Source organism: Temnothorax longispinosus, chromosome 7, assembly GCF_030848805.1.
Source record: "Temnothorax longispinosus isolate EJ_2023e chromosome 7, Tlon_JGU_v1, whole genome shotgun sequence".
In the NCBI taxonomy this organism is placed as follows: domain Eukaryota; kingdom Metazoa; phylum Arthropoda; class Insecta; order Hymenoptera; family Formicidae; genus Temnothorax; species Temnothorax longispinosus.
In genome coordinates this window covers 17,129,794-17,148,867 of record NC_092364.1, presented here as the reverse complement: position 1 = coordinate 17,148,867, position 19,074 = coordinate 17,129,794, and the positions used below count along the sequence as shown (strand labels likewise).

The 19,074-nt window shown below is 30.9% G+C and overlaps 1 protein-coding gene and 3 long non-coding RNA genes across 4 annotated transcripts; all 4 read left to right on the top strand.

Annotated features, from left to right (window-relative positions):
* Positions 1-3,725: 3,725 nt before the first annotated feature.
* Positions 3,726-4,923, top strand: LOC139817007 (leukotriene A-4 hydrolase-like). The gene is made up of 4 exons (XM_071784820.1): positions 3,726-3,831; positions 3,894-3,962; positions 4,209-4,494; positions 4,610-4,923. Exons 2-4 carry the CDS (start codon positions 3,912-3,914, stop codon positions 4,921-4,923), a joined length of 651 nt encoding a protein of 216 aa, XP_071640921.1. The 5' UTR covers positions 3,726-3,831; positions 3,894-3,911.
* Positions 4,924-5,042: 119 nt separating this feature from the next.
* Positions 5,043-6,003, top strand: LOC139816835 (uncharacterized). The gene is made up of 3 exons (XR_011733092.1): positions 5,043-5,298; positions 5,407-5,702; positions 5,770-6,003. It is a non-coding gene; the product is annotated as an uncharacterized lncRNA (long non-coding RNA).
* A 3,562-nt stretch (positions 6,004-9,565) lies between these two features.
* LOC139815702 (uncharacterized) lies at positions 9,566-10,440 on the top strand. Its single transcript, XR_011732811.1, has 3 exons — positions 9,566-9,690; positions 10,102-10,214; positions 10,286-10,440. It is a non-coding gene; the product is annotated as an uncharacterized lncRNA (long non-coding RNA).
* Positions 10,441-11,042: 602 nt separating this feature from the next.
* LOC139816583 (uncharacterized) lies at positions 11,043-13,621 on the top strand. The gene is made up of 5 exons (XR_011733037.1): positions 11,043-11,318; positions 11,449-11,750; positions 11,891-12,552; positions 12,620-12,859; positions 13,525-13,621. It is a non-coding gene; the product is annotated as an uncharacterized lncRNA (long non-coding RNA).
* The last annotated feature ends 5,453 nt before the right edge of the window (positions 13,622-19,074 follow it).

Sequence of the window (19,074 nt, the reverse complement as noted above, 5' to 3'; positions counted from 1 at the left end):
CATTTTCCTTGCAATGAACTGCATATTAGCTAGGTACATCAACTGGCAATGAAATATTAACTCTTTACATAGAGATCGAATCGTAAATATACGTAAATGAATTCTTGATGCTATAAATCTTAAGTACTAAATATATAAATAAATATCTCTTAATGAAGTCATTTTTAAAATACTTGATATGAAATACCTATTTTAATGTGTCTCTCACATATATGTATAATTGATTAAGACTGATAATTTATAAAAAATCGATATAAAACGCTCTTCTGTTTCGCGATATAATATTTGTTCAATCTCATATTATATTACTTGCAAGTAATATAAAACTAAACATATAATAAACATGTATATGGATGGGCTATGAAAAGTAGAAATAAAATGGACATATTATACATATAATAAAATAAATCTAATTATAATATTTTTTTTTGTAAAATAAATTTTTTAAAATATATGGGATATTAGGGAAATAATGTCTGCCTCTCTCTGGTTTATATTTATAACATATACATATTGAAACAGATTTCTAAGTATTGCTTTGCTGAATAATTTGTACAATATTTAATCCTGATAGAGATATAAAAGTGTTTGAGATAAATCTCATTTTAAGCAACTTAAAATTTTATTATTAATTTTTAAATTTATTTTTAGCAAAACAAATATTATCGATACAAAACATAAAGTTTTTCTAAATAACTACATATTTTCAAGTTTTTTTACAATTTGCTAAGTAAATAGTCATGCAATCCTGTTATTAAACTAACTTAACCTAAAACTATTAATTTTGTTTCTTACGAAATGAGATGTACACTCTTAGATTGTCTAGAGTATATGTTAGGACCTTCACTATTCGAATCATTTCTTCTATCTTATTTTAATGAATTTGAATACAAAAGTATAAGCACTGACGATTGGAAGAAATATTTGTATCAATATATTTTTCTGACAAAAAGGATAAGGTATAACACTTCTTTATATAAATAAAGTAAAATATAAATACTGATGGAAGTATTTATGTAAATAAGTTACAAGCAATGACAATGATTTCTACGTTGCTTTCAGATGTTAGTCAGTCTTAGATGTTACGCATGGTTCCGTGTTATACCTCTTCTACCTATTGTGCCGAAAATGACCGCATTGGATATAGAGTGTGTCGCAAGTTAGCGAAAAAATGGGTCCAATGGAATGAATTAAACTTCTAGTATACCTTCTATCATATTGGAACGAAGAAGCCTTTGTGACGTTCAGAGAAAGTTATTATTACAATACCTATATTCTTTTCATACGGGTTTGAGCAAGAGAAGACTGAAATTAATTTTAGATAATTATTTATATTTTCAATAATGAGAATGGACAAATACGGTAAATATATGCATAACTATATTCAAACTGATTCACAATTGCGTAACGTAAAGCGAATGTATTTCACAGGTTTAATTGGCTGCTATTGTGCATTAAAGCACGATGGTTACAAAAAGTTACAGCAGCTTTGAACTTTGCTATTGAATTTTGTTCGTCGAATATTCCATGTCCTATATTTGAACATTTGTACGAATGGATAGAAATGCGTTCAAGAGCGATCAAAACGTACAATCGGCATGAAGGAAAGATGTTGACGGAAACCCGGGAAATGTTAGACAAAATTCTGCACATAAATTGATATTTATCTCGTTAAGAAAATAACTTAATTTTCCTTTTTACGCGGTAAGACATTAAGAACTGTATTGTAAAATAATTTATTCTTTATAAAGATAAAACCCGGAAAAAGTTGCTTATTTCGTTTGTAATTTATAGAGTCAGAAGCTTATTTGGACTGAAGACAAATCGGTTCGCATGACGATAATTCCTGTTAGATCGTTGAAAAATATAAATTTGTGAAATGATTTAAATTTGTGACAATAAAAAATATATTTTTTTATGTACAAAACACTACGTAACATTGTAGTAATAAAATTTATTTTATGAAACATAAATATATTAGCATAAACATCTAACGTTTATTTTTTTGCAATGGATTTCGTTTTATATTAACTGACAATAAAATATTAGTTTTTGACAAAAAAATCATAATATTTGTAAAAACATTTGTATCGCATTTAAAATATAAAAACATCATTTCCTGGAAATACGCAATGAACATTGAATACAATTTTTTGTTTCCTACATATACCTGCATCCTGCATGTTGTCAATTATCACGTTCATCTACTTCTCATTTATTATATGACAAGTGGATGGTTATATTCATAATTACAGAGAATAAAAAAGTCAAATAAACATATCACATAATCTCAAAAAATGTTATACTTTCTCAAGTATCTGTTGCTATATAGATCCTGATCAATTCGCAATTTTATGATTTTCTTATTAAGGGGCCTTAGAACATGGTCAATTCGCAAATGATGTACTTTAAACAAAGCTGTATTAAACTCTTAATTTCTATTTATTTACATTTCCACTATTATTATAACTATTCTACAGCATGTCGGGCATTACATATAAACGCTGCAGTATATTGTTCTAATATTAGCATTTTAAACAAAGAAGTAAAAAGAAACCGACAATAAGAGAGATGTAATAGAACTAAATAAACTGCCCATGCAGAGAGGGAGTTCAATTTTTCAAATATATCCAATCACTTACGAGGTATTCACAGTTATTTTGGCCGTTCAGTATTGTAATAAATAAACGATGTTTCCAAACAAAGACAAATGGGTAAAGGTAGGAGTTAGAAGTGATTCTGTGCCCTTGTGTGAGTGCGGCCAGTTTAGTTATGTAGATTCATTGTCACAAGTCATTTGAAAATAACGTGATCCTCTTAAAATGGATATTTTAACATCTAATAAAGATATATATTCTCACGCGAAACCAGGTATTTCCGTTATTTAATTAACCACATAAGTATAACATATAACATTTTATATTTATCTATTTATTCTTTTCTTAAAGAAAATAGAATTAGAAATGTTCACAGAATTAATTAAGATGTTGGAAAGACAACAGTACGTTCTGCACGTATCTTTAAGTGTTTAGTTTCTTTTATAGTTTCCAAAATTAAATTATTCTCTTATATATAGTGTAAACTAATTGACAACATTCTGCACATCTTCTTAAATGTATAAAATATATTGTATTTATCATACAAGTCTGTAAATTGTTTGCATTTTACAAATAATATTGCTCGCAATTACTATAATAATTTTAAGTACACCATACAATTTTTTGTCATGTACTATTACGCATTACATTCATATACTTATTACTTATTTTCTTTAATTTCTGCATTCTTTGAATTATTAGAACTTGCGCGTGTAATCCATACTGACTTAAAATTGAATGTGGATTTTAAGAATAATGTCCTTAAAGGGACAGCAATTTTGACTATAAAAAGAATACCTTCAATTAACGTATTAGTGAGTAAACATTTCGTTTTATATCGAGCAAACTATTTAATTTGTTATTAATACGTAATATAACCAATTAGATTTTAGATACCTATAAACTTAAAATAACAAGAGTCATACATGTTTCAACTGGTTCATCTTTACGTTCTAACGTTGGATTTGATAATCGTATTGGATGTGCGTTTTTCATATGCTTACCAAAAGCTCGAGGAAATAATGGCGGAGAGTGAATATAAGACAATTTTACAAAAAATACAGTTACTAATAAAATATATTAATTTGGAAATTAAATATACTTATAATACGATACTTTCAGATGCAAAATTCTACTTGAATATAAAACAGATCCAAAGTCCCCTTCATTATGTTGGCTAACGCCGGAGCAAACTGCTGATGGTTTACATTCTTTCCTATTGTCTTATAACAAGGTAAACTGATTAAACAAAGACATATTTTAATATAGATAATGTAACAATTTTTATTTTTCTAGCACATATATGCTAGAGCCATGTTTCCCTGCCAGGATACACCGTCAGTCAAATTTACATACTCTGCTGAGGTAAGAATGTAAACACTAAGTAATATTTGTATTCATTCCGAATTTATTCATTTATGTAAATACACACGCATTATTATTAATATTATTAGTGAAAGTAATATAAATTTGTGAAGAAATTGATTGTATTAGTGAAAACGAGTTAAATGTTTTTAAACATAAATATCTATGTTTTCTTATAAAGTTCTTTAATTAAAGTAAAATATCTATTTAATTTTTATTGACGCAAGTATATTTCATATATTTTAGATTTCAGTACCCAGTAATTATACAGTTCTAATGTCCGCACATTTGCAAGATGTATCGATATATAAGAACGGAGGGCAAGCCGTGTATAAATTCAATCAAAGGAAACCGGTACCATCTTATGCGGTGATTATTGTTGTGGGTGTACTAGAGAAAAGGCAACTTAGTGAAAGAAGCAATGTGTTTGCCGAAAACAAATTTATTAATGAAAGTTTCAATACGTTTGAATCAGGCACAATTGAAAGCACGCTGAAGATTGCCGAAAGTTTGTGTGGACCTTATGAATGGGGTAAAGTTGTTTTTTATACATACGTAACGACTTTTACCATTGTGGATTATCAATACTTCCTTCTTTTATCGATTGTAATTATTTTTCGTTATTACATGTAAAATGATATTTCTAGATAGATACGATGTATGTGTTCTACCACCAAGTATCGCCCATTTTGAAATAGAATGTCCATGCGTGGCATTTATTTCGCCGGATCTACTTCGTGGAGATCGATCTGGTATCAGTTATTCGCTCGCTTGGAACATCTCACTGAACTGGGCAGGAAATTTAGTGACGTGTGCGAATTATAATCATTTGTGGCTAAATAAAAGTTTCTGTATTTTTATTGCTAGGCAAATTTTATGTAAAATGTCGATTCATGAAGAAATGAAGTTTTTTGTCCGACTTGAAGGAGCAAACAATTTGAATAATATGGTGAAGTATTAGCTTTAATTAGATAGAATTCACGGAGAAATAATGTTATCAGATAACAACATTTGACATTGTACATACACACATTTTTGCATTCCTACAGTATCATCTTTTAAAATTGTATTACAGGTTAAAAAATTTGAGGATAATCGTTGGATACTAAGACCCTTATTACCCAATTTCTCACACAAGGATAAGTTTCCTCATATAGCTATTAATTATGTTCCTTACGAATTGGGATATGTACTTTTATATCATCTAGAGGATGAGTTAGGATCTTCAGAATTCGAATCATTTCTTCAATCTTATTTTAATAAATTTGCATTCAAAAGTATAAACACTGAAGATTGGAAAAATTACTTATGTGAATATTTTTCTAACAAAAAAAAGGTATATAACACTTTCTTTATATAAGTAATAAACTACAGTTTTACCAGTATCTTTCAAAAAATTATTTTTAGCATTATATAGAAACAATGACTTCGATGTTGCTTTCAGGTATTAGATCATTTTACATGGTGGACGTGGTTCAATGTTAGACCTGCTTTTATGATCCGGAACTTGCCGGAAATGACTGCATGGCACAGAGAGTGTCGCGAGTTAGCGGACGAATGGGTCCAATTTAACGAAACTTCTAATCTTTCTATCTTAATGGAACGAAGGAGTCTTTGTGACGTTCAGAAAATATTATTATTAAGCAATCTACATACTTTTCATACTTCGGGTTTGACCGAGGAAAAATTGAAATTAATTTCAGATTTTTATATTTTCGATAATGACAGTGGTCAAGTACGGTAAATATGGGTATTTATATTTATATTGATTCACAATTGCGTAACATTAAGCGAATATATTTCACAGGTTTAGTTGGCTGTTATTGTGCATTAAAGCTCGATGGTTTGAGAAAGTTACAACAGCTTTAGATTTTGCTATTGAATTTTGTTCGCCGAATATTGCATGTCCTATATTTGAACGTTTGTACGAATGGATAGAAATACGTTCGAGAGTGATCGAAACGTACAATCGTCATAAAGGAAAGATGTTGCATGAAACCCAGATGAAATTAGATAAAATTCTGCACCTAAAGTGATATGTATCTCGGTAAGAAATAACTTAATTTACCTTTTTACGCGATAAGACATTAAGAACTGTTATTTAAAATAATTTATTCTTAAAATTAAATTATATCAAGCTTGTATGTATCAACAATAATATGAAAGGTTAATGGCCAATAACGAGCATGAAAGTTGGTAAATTTGATAAAGATTTATTGGATAATTAGGAATGTTTCGACAACACAGTGCCTTCTTCATCCAAAAATAATAAAATATACAAATATCGCAATTATACATGTATTAAATTTGTCACGAGTTCCAAGTTTCCACATCCAAGTAATAATAATAGGAACATCAAATAGATATTGAACAAAAAAAATCGGAATTGCTGTACATTTGTGAGGTTCTTAATTGGAAATTGTAGTCGAATGATTAAATCCATGATTGATTCTTCAGTCGAAAGTGAGAATTTAATATATAATTGCAATATTTGTATATTTTATTAATTTTGGCAGACGAAAGCACTGTGTTGTCGAAACGTTTCTAATAAATTAATTGTTTGTAACAATAAATCTTTATTGAATTTAACAACTTGTATTTTTGTTATTGGCCGTTAACTTTTCATACTATAATTTATTCTTTGTAAAGAAAAACCTGGAAATTTAAAAAGTTGTTTATTTCGTCTGATTTACAGAATCAGGCTTTGGATTGAAGATAGATCGGTTTGCATGATGTTTTCTGTTGGATTGTTGAAACATTTAAATTTGTGACAATAAAAAATATGCTTTTTATATACAATATACATGTAATTTATCGTGATAATGTAATTTTTTTTATAAAATATAAATATATATTAGCATAAACATCTAAATTTCATTTTCCTTGCAATAAACTGCATATTAGCTAGGTACATAAACTGGCAATGAAATATTAACTCTTCACATAGAGATCGAATCGTAAATATACGTAAATGAATTCTTGATGCTATAAATCTTAAGTACCAAATATATAAATAAATATCTCTTAATGAAGTCATTTTTAAAATACTTGATATGAAATACCTATTTTAATGTGTCTCACATGTATGTATGTATAACTGATTAAGACTAATAATTTATAAAAAATCGATATAAAACGCTCTTCTGTTTCGCGATATAATATTTGTTTAATCTCATATTATATTACTTGCAAGTAATATCAAACTGAATACATAATTAACATGTACATAAATGGGCTATGAAAAGTAGAAATAAAATGGACATATTACATACATATGATAAAATAAATCTAATTTTTTTTTGTAAAATAAACTTTTTAGAATATATGAGATTAGGGAAATAATGTCTGCCTCTTTCTGGTTTATGTTTATAACATATACATATTGAAACAGATTTCTAAGTATTGGTTTGCTGAATAATTTGTACAATATTTAATCCTGATAGAGATATAAAAGTGTTTGAGATAAATCTCATTTTAAGCAACTTAAAATTTTATTATTAATTTTTAAATTTATTTTTAGCAAAACAAATATTATCGATACAAAACATAAACTTTTTCTAAATAACTACATATTTTCAAGTTTTTTTACAATTCGCTAAGTAAATAGTCATGCAATCCTGCTATTAAACTAACCTAACCTAAAACTATTAATTTTGTTTCTTACGAAATAAGATGTACACTCTTAGATTGTCTAGAGTATATGTTAGGACCTTCACTATTCGAATCATTTCTTCTATCTTATTTTAATGAATTTGAATACAAAAGTATAAGCACTGACGATTGGAAGAAATATTTGTATCGATATTTTTCTGACAAAAAGGATAAGGTATAACACTTCTTTATATAAATAAAGTAAAATATAAATACTGATGGAAGTATTTATGTAAATAAGTTACAAGCAATGACAATGACTTCTACGTTGCTTTCAGATGTTAGACAGTCTTAGATGTTACGCATGGTTCCGTGTTATACCTCTTCTACCTATTGTGCCGAAAATGACCGCATTGGATATAGAGTGTGTCGCAAGTTAGCGAAAAAATGGGTCCAATGGAATGAATTAAACTTCTAGTATATCTTCTATCATATTGGAACGAAGAAGCCTTTGTGACGTTCAGAGAAAATTATTATTACAATACCTATATTCTTTTCATACGGGTTTGAGCAAGAGAAGACTGAAATTAATTTTAGATAATTATTTATATTTTCAATAATGAGAATGGACAAATACGGTAAATATGCATAACTATATTCAAACTGATTCACAATTGCGTAACGTAAAGCGAATGTATTTCACAGGTTTAATTGGCTGCTATTGTGCATTAAAGCACGATGGTTACAAAAAGTTACAGCAGCTTTGAACTTTGCTATTGAATTTTGTTCGCCGAATATTCCATGTCCTATATTTGAACATTTGTACAAATGGATAAAAATGCGTTCAAGAGCGATCAAAACGTACAATCGGCATAAAGGAAAGATGTTGACGGGAACCCGGGAAATGTTAGATAAAATTCTGTACATAAATTGATATTTGTCTCGTTAAGAAAATAACTTAATATTTTTTTACGCGGTAAGACATTAAGATCTGTATTGTAAAATAATTTATTCTTTATAAAGATAAAACCCGGAAAAAGTTCCTTATTTCGTTTGTAATTTATAGAGTCAGAAGCTTTGGACTGAAGGCAAATCGGTTCGCATGACGATAATTCCTGTTAGATCGTTGAAAAATATAAATTTGTGAAATTATTTAAATTTGTGACAATAAAAAATATATTTTTTATGTACAAAACACTACGTAACATTGTAGTAATGAAATTTATTTTATGAAACATAAATATATTAGCATAAACATCTAACGTTTATTTTTTTGCAATGGAGTTTGTTTTATATTAACTGACAATAAAATATTAGTTTTTGACAAAAAGATCATAATATTTGTAAAAACATTTGTATCGCATTTGAAATATAAAAACATCGTTTCCTGGAAATACGCAATAAACATTGAATACAATTTTCGTTTCCTACATATACCTGCATCCTGCATGTTGTTAATTATCACGTTCATCTACTTCTCATTTATTATATGACAAGTGGACAGTTATATTCATAATTATAGAGAATAAAAAAGTCAAATAAACATATCACATAATCTCAAAAGATGTTATACTTTCTCAAGTATCTGTTGCTATATAGATCCTGATCAATTCGCAATTTTATGAATTTTTTATTAAGGGGCCTTAGAACATGATCAATTCGCAAGTGTGTACTTTAAACAAAGCTGTATTAAACTCTTAATTTCTATTTATTTACATTTCCACTATTATTATAACTATTCTACAGCATGTCGAACATTACATATAAACGCTGCAGTATATTGTTCTAATATTAGCATTTTAAACAAAAAAGTAAAAAGAAACCGACAATAAGAGAGATGTAATAGAACTAAATAAACTGCCCATGCAGAGAGGGAGTTCAATTTTTCAAATATATCCAATCACTTACGAGGTATTCACAGTTATTTTGGCCGTTCAGTATTGTAATAAATAAACGATGTTTCCAAACAAAGACAAATGGGTAAAGGTAGGAGTTAGAAGTGATTCTGTGCCCTTGTGTGAGTGCGGCCAGTTTAGTTATGTAGATTCATTGTCACAAGTCATTTGAAAATAACGTGACCCTCTTAAAATGGATATTTTAACATCTAATAAAGATATATATTCTCACGCGAAACCAGGTATTTCCGTTATTTAATTAACCACATAAGTATAACATATAACATTTTATATTTCTTAAAGAAAATAGAATTAGAAATGTTCACAGAATTAATTAAGATGTTGGAAAGACAACAGTACGTTCTGCACGTATCTTTAAGTGTTTAGTTTTTTTATAGTTTCCAAAATTAGATTATTCTTCTATATATAGTGTAAACTAATTGACAACATTCTGCACATCTTCTTAAATGTATAAAATATATTGTATTTATCATACAAGTCTGTAAATTGTTTGCATTTTACATATAATATTGCACGCAATTACTATAATAATTTTAAGTACACCATACAATTTTTTGTCGTGTACTATTAGGCATTACATTCATATACTTATTACTTATTTTCTTTAATTTCTGCATTCTTTGAATTATTAGAACTTGCGCGTGTAATCCATACTGACTTAAAATTGAATGTGGATTTTGAGAATAATGTCCTTCAAGGGACAGCAATTTTGACTATAAAAAGAAAACCTACAATTAACGTATTAGTGAGTAAACATTTCGTTTTATATCGAGCAAACTATTTAATTTGTTATTAATACGTAATATAACCAATTAGATTTTAGATACCTATAAACTTGAAATAACAAGAGTCACAAATGTTACTACTGGTTTATCTTTACGTTCTGGTTCACTGGTTCAGCAAAACGTTGAATTTGATCATCATATTGGATATGCGTTTTATATATACTTACCACAAGCTCGAAAAAAGGACGGAAAGTAAATATAAGAAAATTTTACAAGAAATATTATTACTAATAAAATATATTAATTTGGAAATTGAATATACTTATAATACAATACTTTCAGATGCAAAATTCAAATTGAATATAAAACAGATCCAAAGTCCCCTTCATTACGTTGGCTAATGCCGGAGCAAACTGCTGATGGTTTACATCCCTTCCTATTGTCTTATAACAAGGTAAACTGATTGAACAAAGATATGTTTTAATATAGATAATGTAACAATTTTGATTTTTCTAGCTAATATATGCTAGAGCCATGTTCCCCTGCCAGGATACACCGTCAGTCAAATTTACATACTCTGCTAAGGTAAGAAAGTAAACACTAACAATAAGTAATATTTGTATTCATTCCGAATTTATTCATTTGTGTGAAAACACACGATTATTATTAATATATTATTGGTGAAAGTAATATAAATTTGTGAAGAAATTGATTGTATTATTGAAAACGAGTTAAATGTTTTTAAATATAAATATCTATATTTTCTTATAAAGTGTTTTAATTAAAGTAAAATATCTATTTAATTTTTATTGCCGCAAGTATATTTCATATGTTTTAGATTTCAGTACCCAGTAATTATACAGTTCTAATGTCCGCACATTTGCAAGATGTGTCGATATATAAGAACGGAGGGCTAGCCGTGTATAATTTTAATCAAAGGAAACCGGTACCATCTTATGCGGTGATTATTGCTGTGGGTGTACTAGAGAAAAGGCAACTTAGTGAAAGAAGCAATGTGTTTGCCGAAAACAAATTTATTGATGAAAGTTTCAATACGTTTGAATCAGGCACAATTGAAAGCACGCTGAAGATTGCCGAAAGTTTGTGTGGACCTTATGAATGGGGTAAAATAACAACTAAATTTGTTGTTTTTTATACATACATAACGACTTTTACCATTGTGGATTATCAATTTTTCCTTCTTTTATCGATTATAATTATTTTTCATTATTACATGTAAAATGATATTTCTAGATAGATACGATGTATGTGTTCTACCACCAAGTATCGCCCATTTCAAAATAGAGTGTCCATGCGTGGCATTTATTTCGCCGGCTCTACTTTGTGGAGATCAATCTGGTATCAGTTATTCGATCGCTTGGAACATCTCACTGAACTGGGCAGGAAATTTAGTGACGTGTGCGAATTATAATCATTTGTGGCTAAATAAAAGTTTCTGTATTTTTATTGCCAGGCAAATTTTATGTAAAATGTCGATTTATGAAGAAATGAAGGATTTTCTCAGAATTGAAGGAGCAAAAAATTTGGACAATATGGTGAAGTATTAGCTTTAATTAGATAGAAGAAACGGAGTAATAATGTTATTACTCCGTAATGTTCAGATAACAACATTTGACATTGTACATACACACATTTTTGCATTCCTACTGTATCATCTTTTAAAATTGTATTACAGGTTGTAGCATTTAAGGATACTCGTTGGATATTAAGACCTTTATTACCCAATTTTTCACACAAGGATAAGTCTTTTCATGAAGCTATTAATTATTGTGTTCCTTACGAATTGGGATATGTACTTTTATATCATCTAGAGGATGCGTTAGGATCTTCAGAATTCGAATCATTTCTTCAATCTTATTTTAAAAAATTTGCATTTAAAAGTATAAACACTGAAGATTGGAAAAACTACTTGTATCGATATTTTTCTGACAAAAAAAAGGTATAATGCTTTTTTTATATAAATAAACTACAGTTTCACCAGTATTTTTAAAAAAATATTTTTAGCATTATATAGAAACAATGACTTCGATGTTGCTTTCAGGTGTTAAATAATTTTATATGGTGGACGTGGTTCAATGTTAGACCTGCTTTTATGATCCCGAACTTGCTGGAAATGACTGCATGGGAGAGAGAGTGTTGCGAGTTAGCGGACGAATGGATCCAATTTAACGAAACTTCTAATCTTTCTATCTTAATGGAACGAAGGAGTCTTTGTGACGTTCAGAAAATATTATTAATAAACAATCTACATCTTTTTCATACTTCGGGTCTGACCGAGGAAAAATTGAAATTAATTTCAGATTTTTACATTTTCGATAATGACAGTGGACAAATACGGTAAATATGTGTATTTATATTTATATTGATTCACAATTGCGTAACGTTAAGCGAATATATTTCGCAGGTTTAATTGGCTGTTATTGTGCATTAAAGCTCGATGGTTTGAGAAAGTTACAACAGCTTTGGATTTTGCCACTGAATTTTGTTCGCCGAATATTGCATGTACTATATTTGAACGTTTGTACGAATGGATAGAAATACGTTCGAGAGTGATCGAAACGTACAATCGTCATAAAGGAAAGATGTTGCATGAAACCCAGATGAAGATAGATGAAATTCTGCACCTAAATTGATATGTATCTCGGTAAGAAAGAACTTAATTAACCTTTTTACGCGATAAGACATTAAGAACTGTAATTTAAAATAATTTATTCTTAAAATTAAATTATATCAAGTTCGCATGTATCAACAGTAATATGAAAGGTTAAAGGCCAATAACGAGCATGAAAGTTGTTAAATTTAATAAAGATTTATTGCTACAAACAATTAATTAATTAGGAAGGTTTTGACAACACAGTGCCTTTTTCAGCTAAAAATAAAAATATATACAAATATCGCAATTATATATTAAATTCGTCACGAGTTCCAAGTTTTCACATCCAAGTAATAATAATAAGAACATCAAATAAGTACTGAACAGCAAAAATCGGAATCGCTGTACATTTGTGAGGTCTTTAATTGAAAATTGTAGTCGAATGATAAAATCCATGATTGATTCTTCAGTCGGAAGTGAGAATTTAATATATAATTGCGATATTTGTATATTTTATTAATTTTGACTGACGAAGGCACTGTGTGTGTGTTGTCGAAACGTTCCTAATTAATTAATTGTTTGTAACAATAAATCTTTATTGAATTTAACAACTTTTATTTTTGTTATTGGCCGTTAACTTTTCATATTATAATTTATTCTTTGTAAAGAAAAACCTGGAAATTTAAAAAGTTGTTTATTTCGTCTGTGATTTACAGAATCAGGCTTTGGATTGAAGATAGATCGGTTTGCATGATGTTTTCTGTTGGATTGTTGAAACATTTAAATTTGTGACAATAAAAAATATGCTTTTTATATAATGTAATTTATCGTAATAATGTAATTTTTTTTATAAAATATAAATATATATTAGCATAAACATCTAAATTTCATTTTCCTTGCAATAAACTGCATATTAGCTAGGTACATCAACTGGCAATAAAATATTAACTCTTCACATAGAGATCGAATCGTAAATATACGTAAATGAATTCTTGATGCTATAAATCTTAAGTACCAAATATATAAATAAATATCTCTTAATGAAGTCATTTTTAAAATACTTGATATAAAATACCTATTTTAATGTGTCTCTCATATATATGTATAACTGATTAAGACTGATATTTTATAAAAAATTGATATAAAACGCTCTTTTGTTTCGCGATAAAATATTTGTTCAATCTCATATTATATTACTTGCAAGTAATAAACTGAACACATAATAAACATGTACATGGACGGGCTATGAAAAGTAGAAATAAAATTGACATATTATATATATGATAAAATAAATCTAATTAATATTCTTTTCTTTTTGTAAAATAAACTTGTTAGAATATATGAGATAGGGAGATAATTTTTCTGCCCCTCTCTGGTTTATATTTATTATAACATATACATATTGAAAAAGATTTTTAAGTATTGCTTTGCTGAATCATTTGTACAATATTTAATCCTGATAGAGATATAAAAGGGTTCGAGACAAATCTCATTTTAAAGATCTCATCTTAAAATCTTATATTTGGGAAAAGGATGAGAGAGAAAATAAAGTAATATACTTACTAACTAGTAAATATCGGCTGTGTGTCTTTCCCTGTCATACTTATATCAATTTATTTTTATTTTATTTATAAGCAATACATAAATACATTGATCCAATCTCCATCGTCCATGGGATGTGAATTACCATGTAGGTATTTAAAAGCTTTATATTATAAAAATGACTATTTTATTTACTGTAGTTTTATTTCATATTTTCTTCTTATACCTTATATGTTTTACTATTTGTCTAAATAATAATTAAAAAAATTTAACTACTTACATAATGTTCAAAACGTTAAAAATTAGTGTCTTAATTAAGTTAATCATGAATCATAATCTGTATTAAATCATAAATAAGCACCTTTGAATATGAAATATTAGAAGCTATTTCTAAATTACTAATATCAATATTTTGATGTATATACCAAACTTTGTAACTACTATCGTACTTTATATTAAAATTGTCAAATTATATATATTAATAGTATGTATCCTCATGGTATTCTCAATTGCGTTGCCTGAAAAGATAAGAAGTGTAAAGGGTGATGTTCCTACCAGATTTAAGAGTAATATATCTGTCGTGCGAAAATCACTCTCGCACCAATAAATCGACAAATAAATGCGTGATCTCTCAGGATTAAATATTTATTTTATTCCAGCCCATCCATCTTAAGGTAATGAATCTATGATATTTTAGATATTTGTAATGATACATATCTGCATACATATTTTATATATTTATCTCGTACGGTTTTCACGGATCCATTACCTTGATTTATAAAATAAATGTTAACTTCTCACTCACCAATATGCAGCGGCGGAGTTGTAACGCTGCATCGATCTGCAACACACAAATACAAAATCCAAATTAGCGCTCGAATGACACATAATTAACGTAAAAAAAATCTAATAATTTTACATGAATTACACGAATATGTTATTCGTCTTTTATATAAAGGTATATATAAGTAGTATAAGTACCAGAAATAAAAGATTATATAATTTCCGCGGAGAAATCTTTTCCGTAAACTTTCGTAAAGGTCACAAACGAAAGTTTCCCTTTTCATTACTTATACAAATTATTCAGGTACTTGTACGAATCGTTCAACCATTTACAAACGAAAAAAAAAATTAAACAATTAATTCCGAAGTGAAGTTAACGAGCAATATATAAATAATGATATTCACCACAGGGTTGCTCCGCCATCGCCCGATGCCTCCCAGGCCGCCGCCTCCTCTCCAGGTCCCTCCATTTCTCACTAGCACAATTCGGCGTACGTTCGACGCAACACTCGCGAAAGAGAGGCTAGATACGATTGCGCGTGCTAATTACCGAACTAACGCGCGACACTTTATGCACTCCTGGAGTTAATCGACGCGGGCTTTAAAACTACGTCACAACGGAGCGAGAGAGACACGACATCCGCTCGACATCGACGACGTTACATTGCACACGAAGTGGCGCGAACGTTACGGCGGGAAGCGGGAAGGACTCGGATAATCGCGGCGCCAACTTCGCGCGCCATCCATTTCGTCTCGCGAAAAAGGAACGCGGGCGTCTCGGGAGAGACGATCTCGTCCGGACATTCTTTTACCGTACATCACACACGAAAACTCGAATGTAACTACGCGTACGAGGAGATACGTACGAATTGAGATTCGAGTTAGACACCCGCGGCGCCGCGGCGCTCGAAAGTGTGGCGTCGTGTCGCGCGCGACAGATATACCGGCCGGCTATTTCATCGCAAAATACGCATTTCACTTTTCGGCGAACCGCTGACGCACGAGTGCCACAAGTCTACACCACACGATTGTCAAATCTGACAGGTTGTTCCTTGTTCAATTCACGTCATCGAAGGAGCAGCGATCGCGAGAGAAAGACGGCGCGGCGCGGCGATCCGCAGGCCGTTTCTTGTATCACGAGCGAAATATCTTCTCCGGGAAAACTCGCGCAATGTATAGCTCGAATAAACACGTAAATCCACACGGAAAGTACACGCGTTGACGCGAGCAATCGACACCTCCACGGCACTTTCTTTCTCAATTCACGTCGTTAAACGAGCAGCGATCGCGAGAAAAAGACGGCAAATCGCGGGCCGTTTCTCGTATGTCGAGTGAAATATACCTGCTCCAGAAAACAAGAACGACGTTGCGTAACATCTATGGCATTCTGTGGCATCGAAGAGCTCGATAGTGCGCGGCCGTGACATCGTTTAATTGCGAGGAAATGATCGCGCATATCCTCTCGTGGCATTCGTTTCGGCGCGCGGCGGCTCGAAAGGACAAAGGGTAATGCGAGGAATGCGAGGGACGGAACGTTTTCTGACGTCACAGCTTACCCCGCCTGCGCGCGGCCGCGGCCGGTTCAAAAATATACCGAAAACTTTCAACGAACGATAAGAGATCAACGTATGCCGAATCTTTCGTTAAATTTCACAGGTTTAATCTTTCATTAGCTGTATTCTACGTTCTGTCTCGGTGGTGTCTGGTCGACGTCGCGTAGCTGTCTCTCGAAACGCCGATTCGTTCGGATCATTGAGTCTGGCGCATGCTATTTTTCATCAAGGCAGGGCTAGTCAAACTAAGCAGTTCTTTAAATTGCTCTACCGTAAGTATCGTCATTTTGAAGAATTCTTCATGATTCGTGTATTTGTATTTTAAAAACAAAGTATTGTACACTCCCAAACGTGCGAGATCTCTCTCGCTTCCGATTTCCACTCTATTGTATAGTATTGAATGTATGTACATACATTATGAATATTGCGAAGTGAAGTGGCAGTGTGAAGCGTGCATTTTTTTTTTTTTTTAATAAACAACTGTAATTGCAAAATGGAAGAACACGATTTAATATTCATCCTTGCGGCAATTGCATCAGTGCAAATTATAGCATCTTATTTGTTATTAAAACGATACAAGACAAATCGGAGATGGTGGATGCTACCATGGTACAGAATCCAAGTGATGGATGATACTTATGGAGGATATACATTGTGGGTTAAATTATTTCGTGATGATGATACAATAATAGATGACTTTCAATTTAGAACTGATTATAACTTTCAAGAACAGCGTCAATGGGTGAAGGTGGGTATTCATAAAATTAGTTCACGGTTTTACGTAAATGGAAACTTAAATACGGGATACTATCTCCAATTTATATTTTCTTGTATACTTTGACGTGCACAGATTGCACACACATTTCAGAATTATGGACCTGGTCTTAGACGGATTACCTTCGAGCACAGTGGACATTATAACACTTCGGCTCATAGACTTTTTTATAACACATATAATTATCCTAAAATGGCTGGGGCATGTGTTTGTGTTAGAGTCCCTTAAAAATTTTTATGTAATAAAAAAGTAATAATAAGAGTTTAATATTGTTATTTAATAAAAATTAATTCTGTAAAATTAATTTTTTATTATCAAAAGTGTTATTTGTTAAAAATTATTGATATACAGTATTGCATACATAATGAAAACTGATTTTTAATAAAATATAAATTTATGTAAAACAAAATATGCGTGTAATTTCTTTATACGTAAAGTGTAATCGAAAAGCTATTTGGATTAGGTTTTGAGGCGCGGAGTCTTGATGGTGGCACACATATAACTCAGTGGCACACATCAGACGTCAATCACGGAAAAAACGGATCGAGAAATGATGAGAGTTTAAAATATTCGCCGTAAGTGACAAGTTTGCCGTCACTTTATAGATCCCACGAATGAGGAGACGTTCGATGACGCCGTTCGAGGATAGCACCCCGATACGTGATACTGGGAGCATCCCGGTGTCAATCATGGCTCGGAAAATTCTCGGAATTTTGGGGTGCGCGGCGCGCTCAATTTTTCCGCTAAAAAATTTACATGTCCGTTCACGCGAGGACGGAGAAGGATGGGGGTCAAGCCACGCATGGACGAGAGTCTGTTTGTTTTTTTTTCACCTCTCTTGACTTCATATTCGAAAGCACGTATTTTTTTTCTTTTTTCTTTTACGTCAATCGTCGCGCATTGTTAACGTTTTGATTCGCGTTTCTTTTCCTTTTCTACACATTGTCTGCCAATAACGGCGGCAAGGAATCGCGGTTTTACATTCTTATAATCCCGTGTCGATTTGCGAGAAAAAAGAATGCACGAGACATAAACATTGGACAATATTAGAAAAACAAATCTAGATTCTTTTATAAGATTCTTATAAAAGAATAAGAATATTAATTCTTATAATAATAGCTGTTACAATAATAGCTTTATTAAGCACAATAATATATAACTATAGAGAATTAAAAAAAGAAACCGCGTGTATACGATGAACAGAAACTGTCAACGAAGGTTTCGATAAGAAAACTTTGCGATTCTAAAAGAAGGTATACGAAACAATGCTTCGTTAACAAACGCGCCGAGAGCAACGCCGATGATACAAATATGTAAACGAACGTGACGTGAGATGTATCGCATTAAACTTTCTCGATTAAGAACGAAGCGCTTCAGCGGGACGGAGTTTAAATGGCCGCTTCGTTCCAATCCGGAAACATAATTTGTAATCGAGGGGGTGGGTAGGCGGCCGCTTTTCCCGATTATTGCGACGAGTTTTCGGGGTTGCTGATGGGCATCGTTATTATCCGATACGATGCGTATTTTACGGGGAGTTGGAAAAGCGACTGACGGGTCGATCTGTTCGCCTGAGGTTTTCACTGCTTTTGATTGTGAGATGAATATCGGGTTGG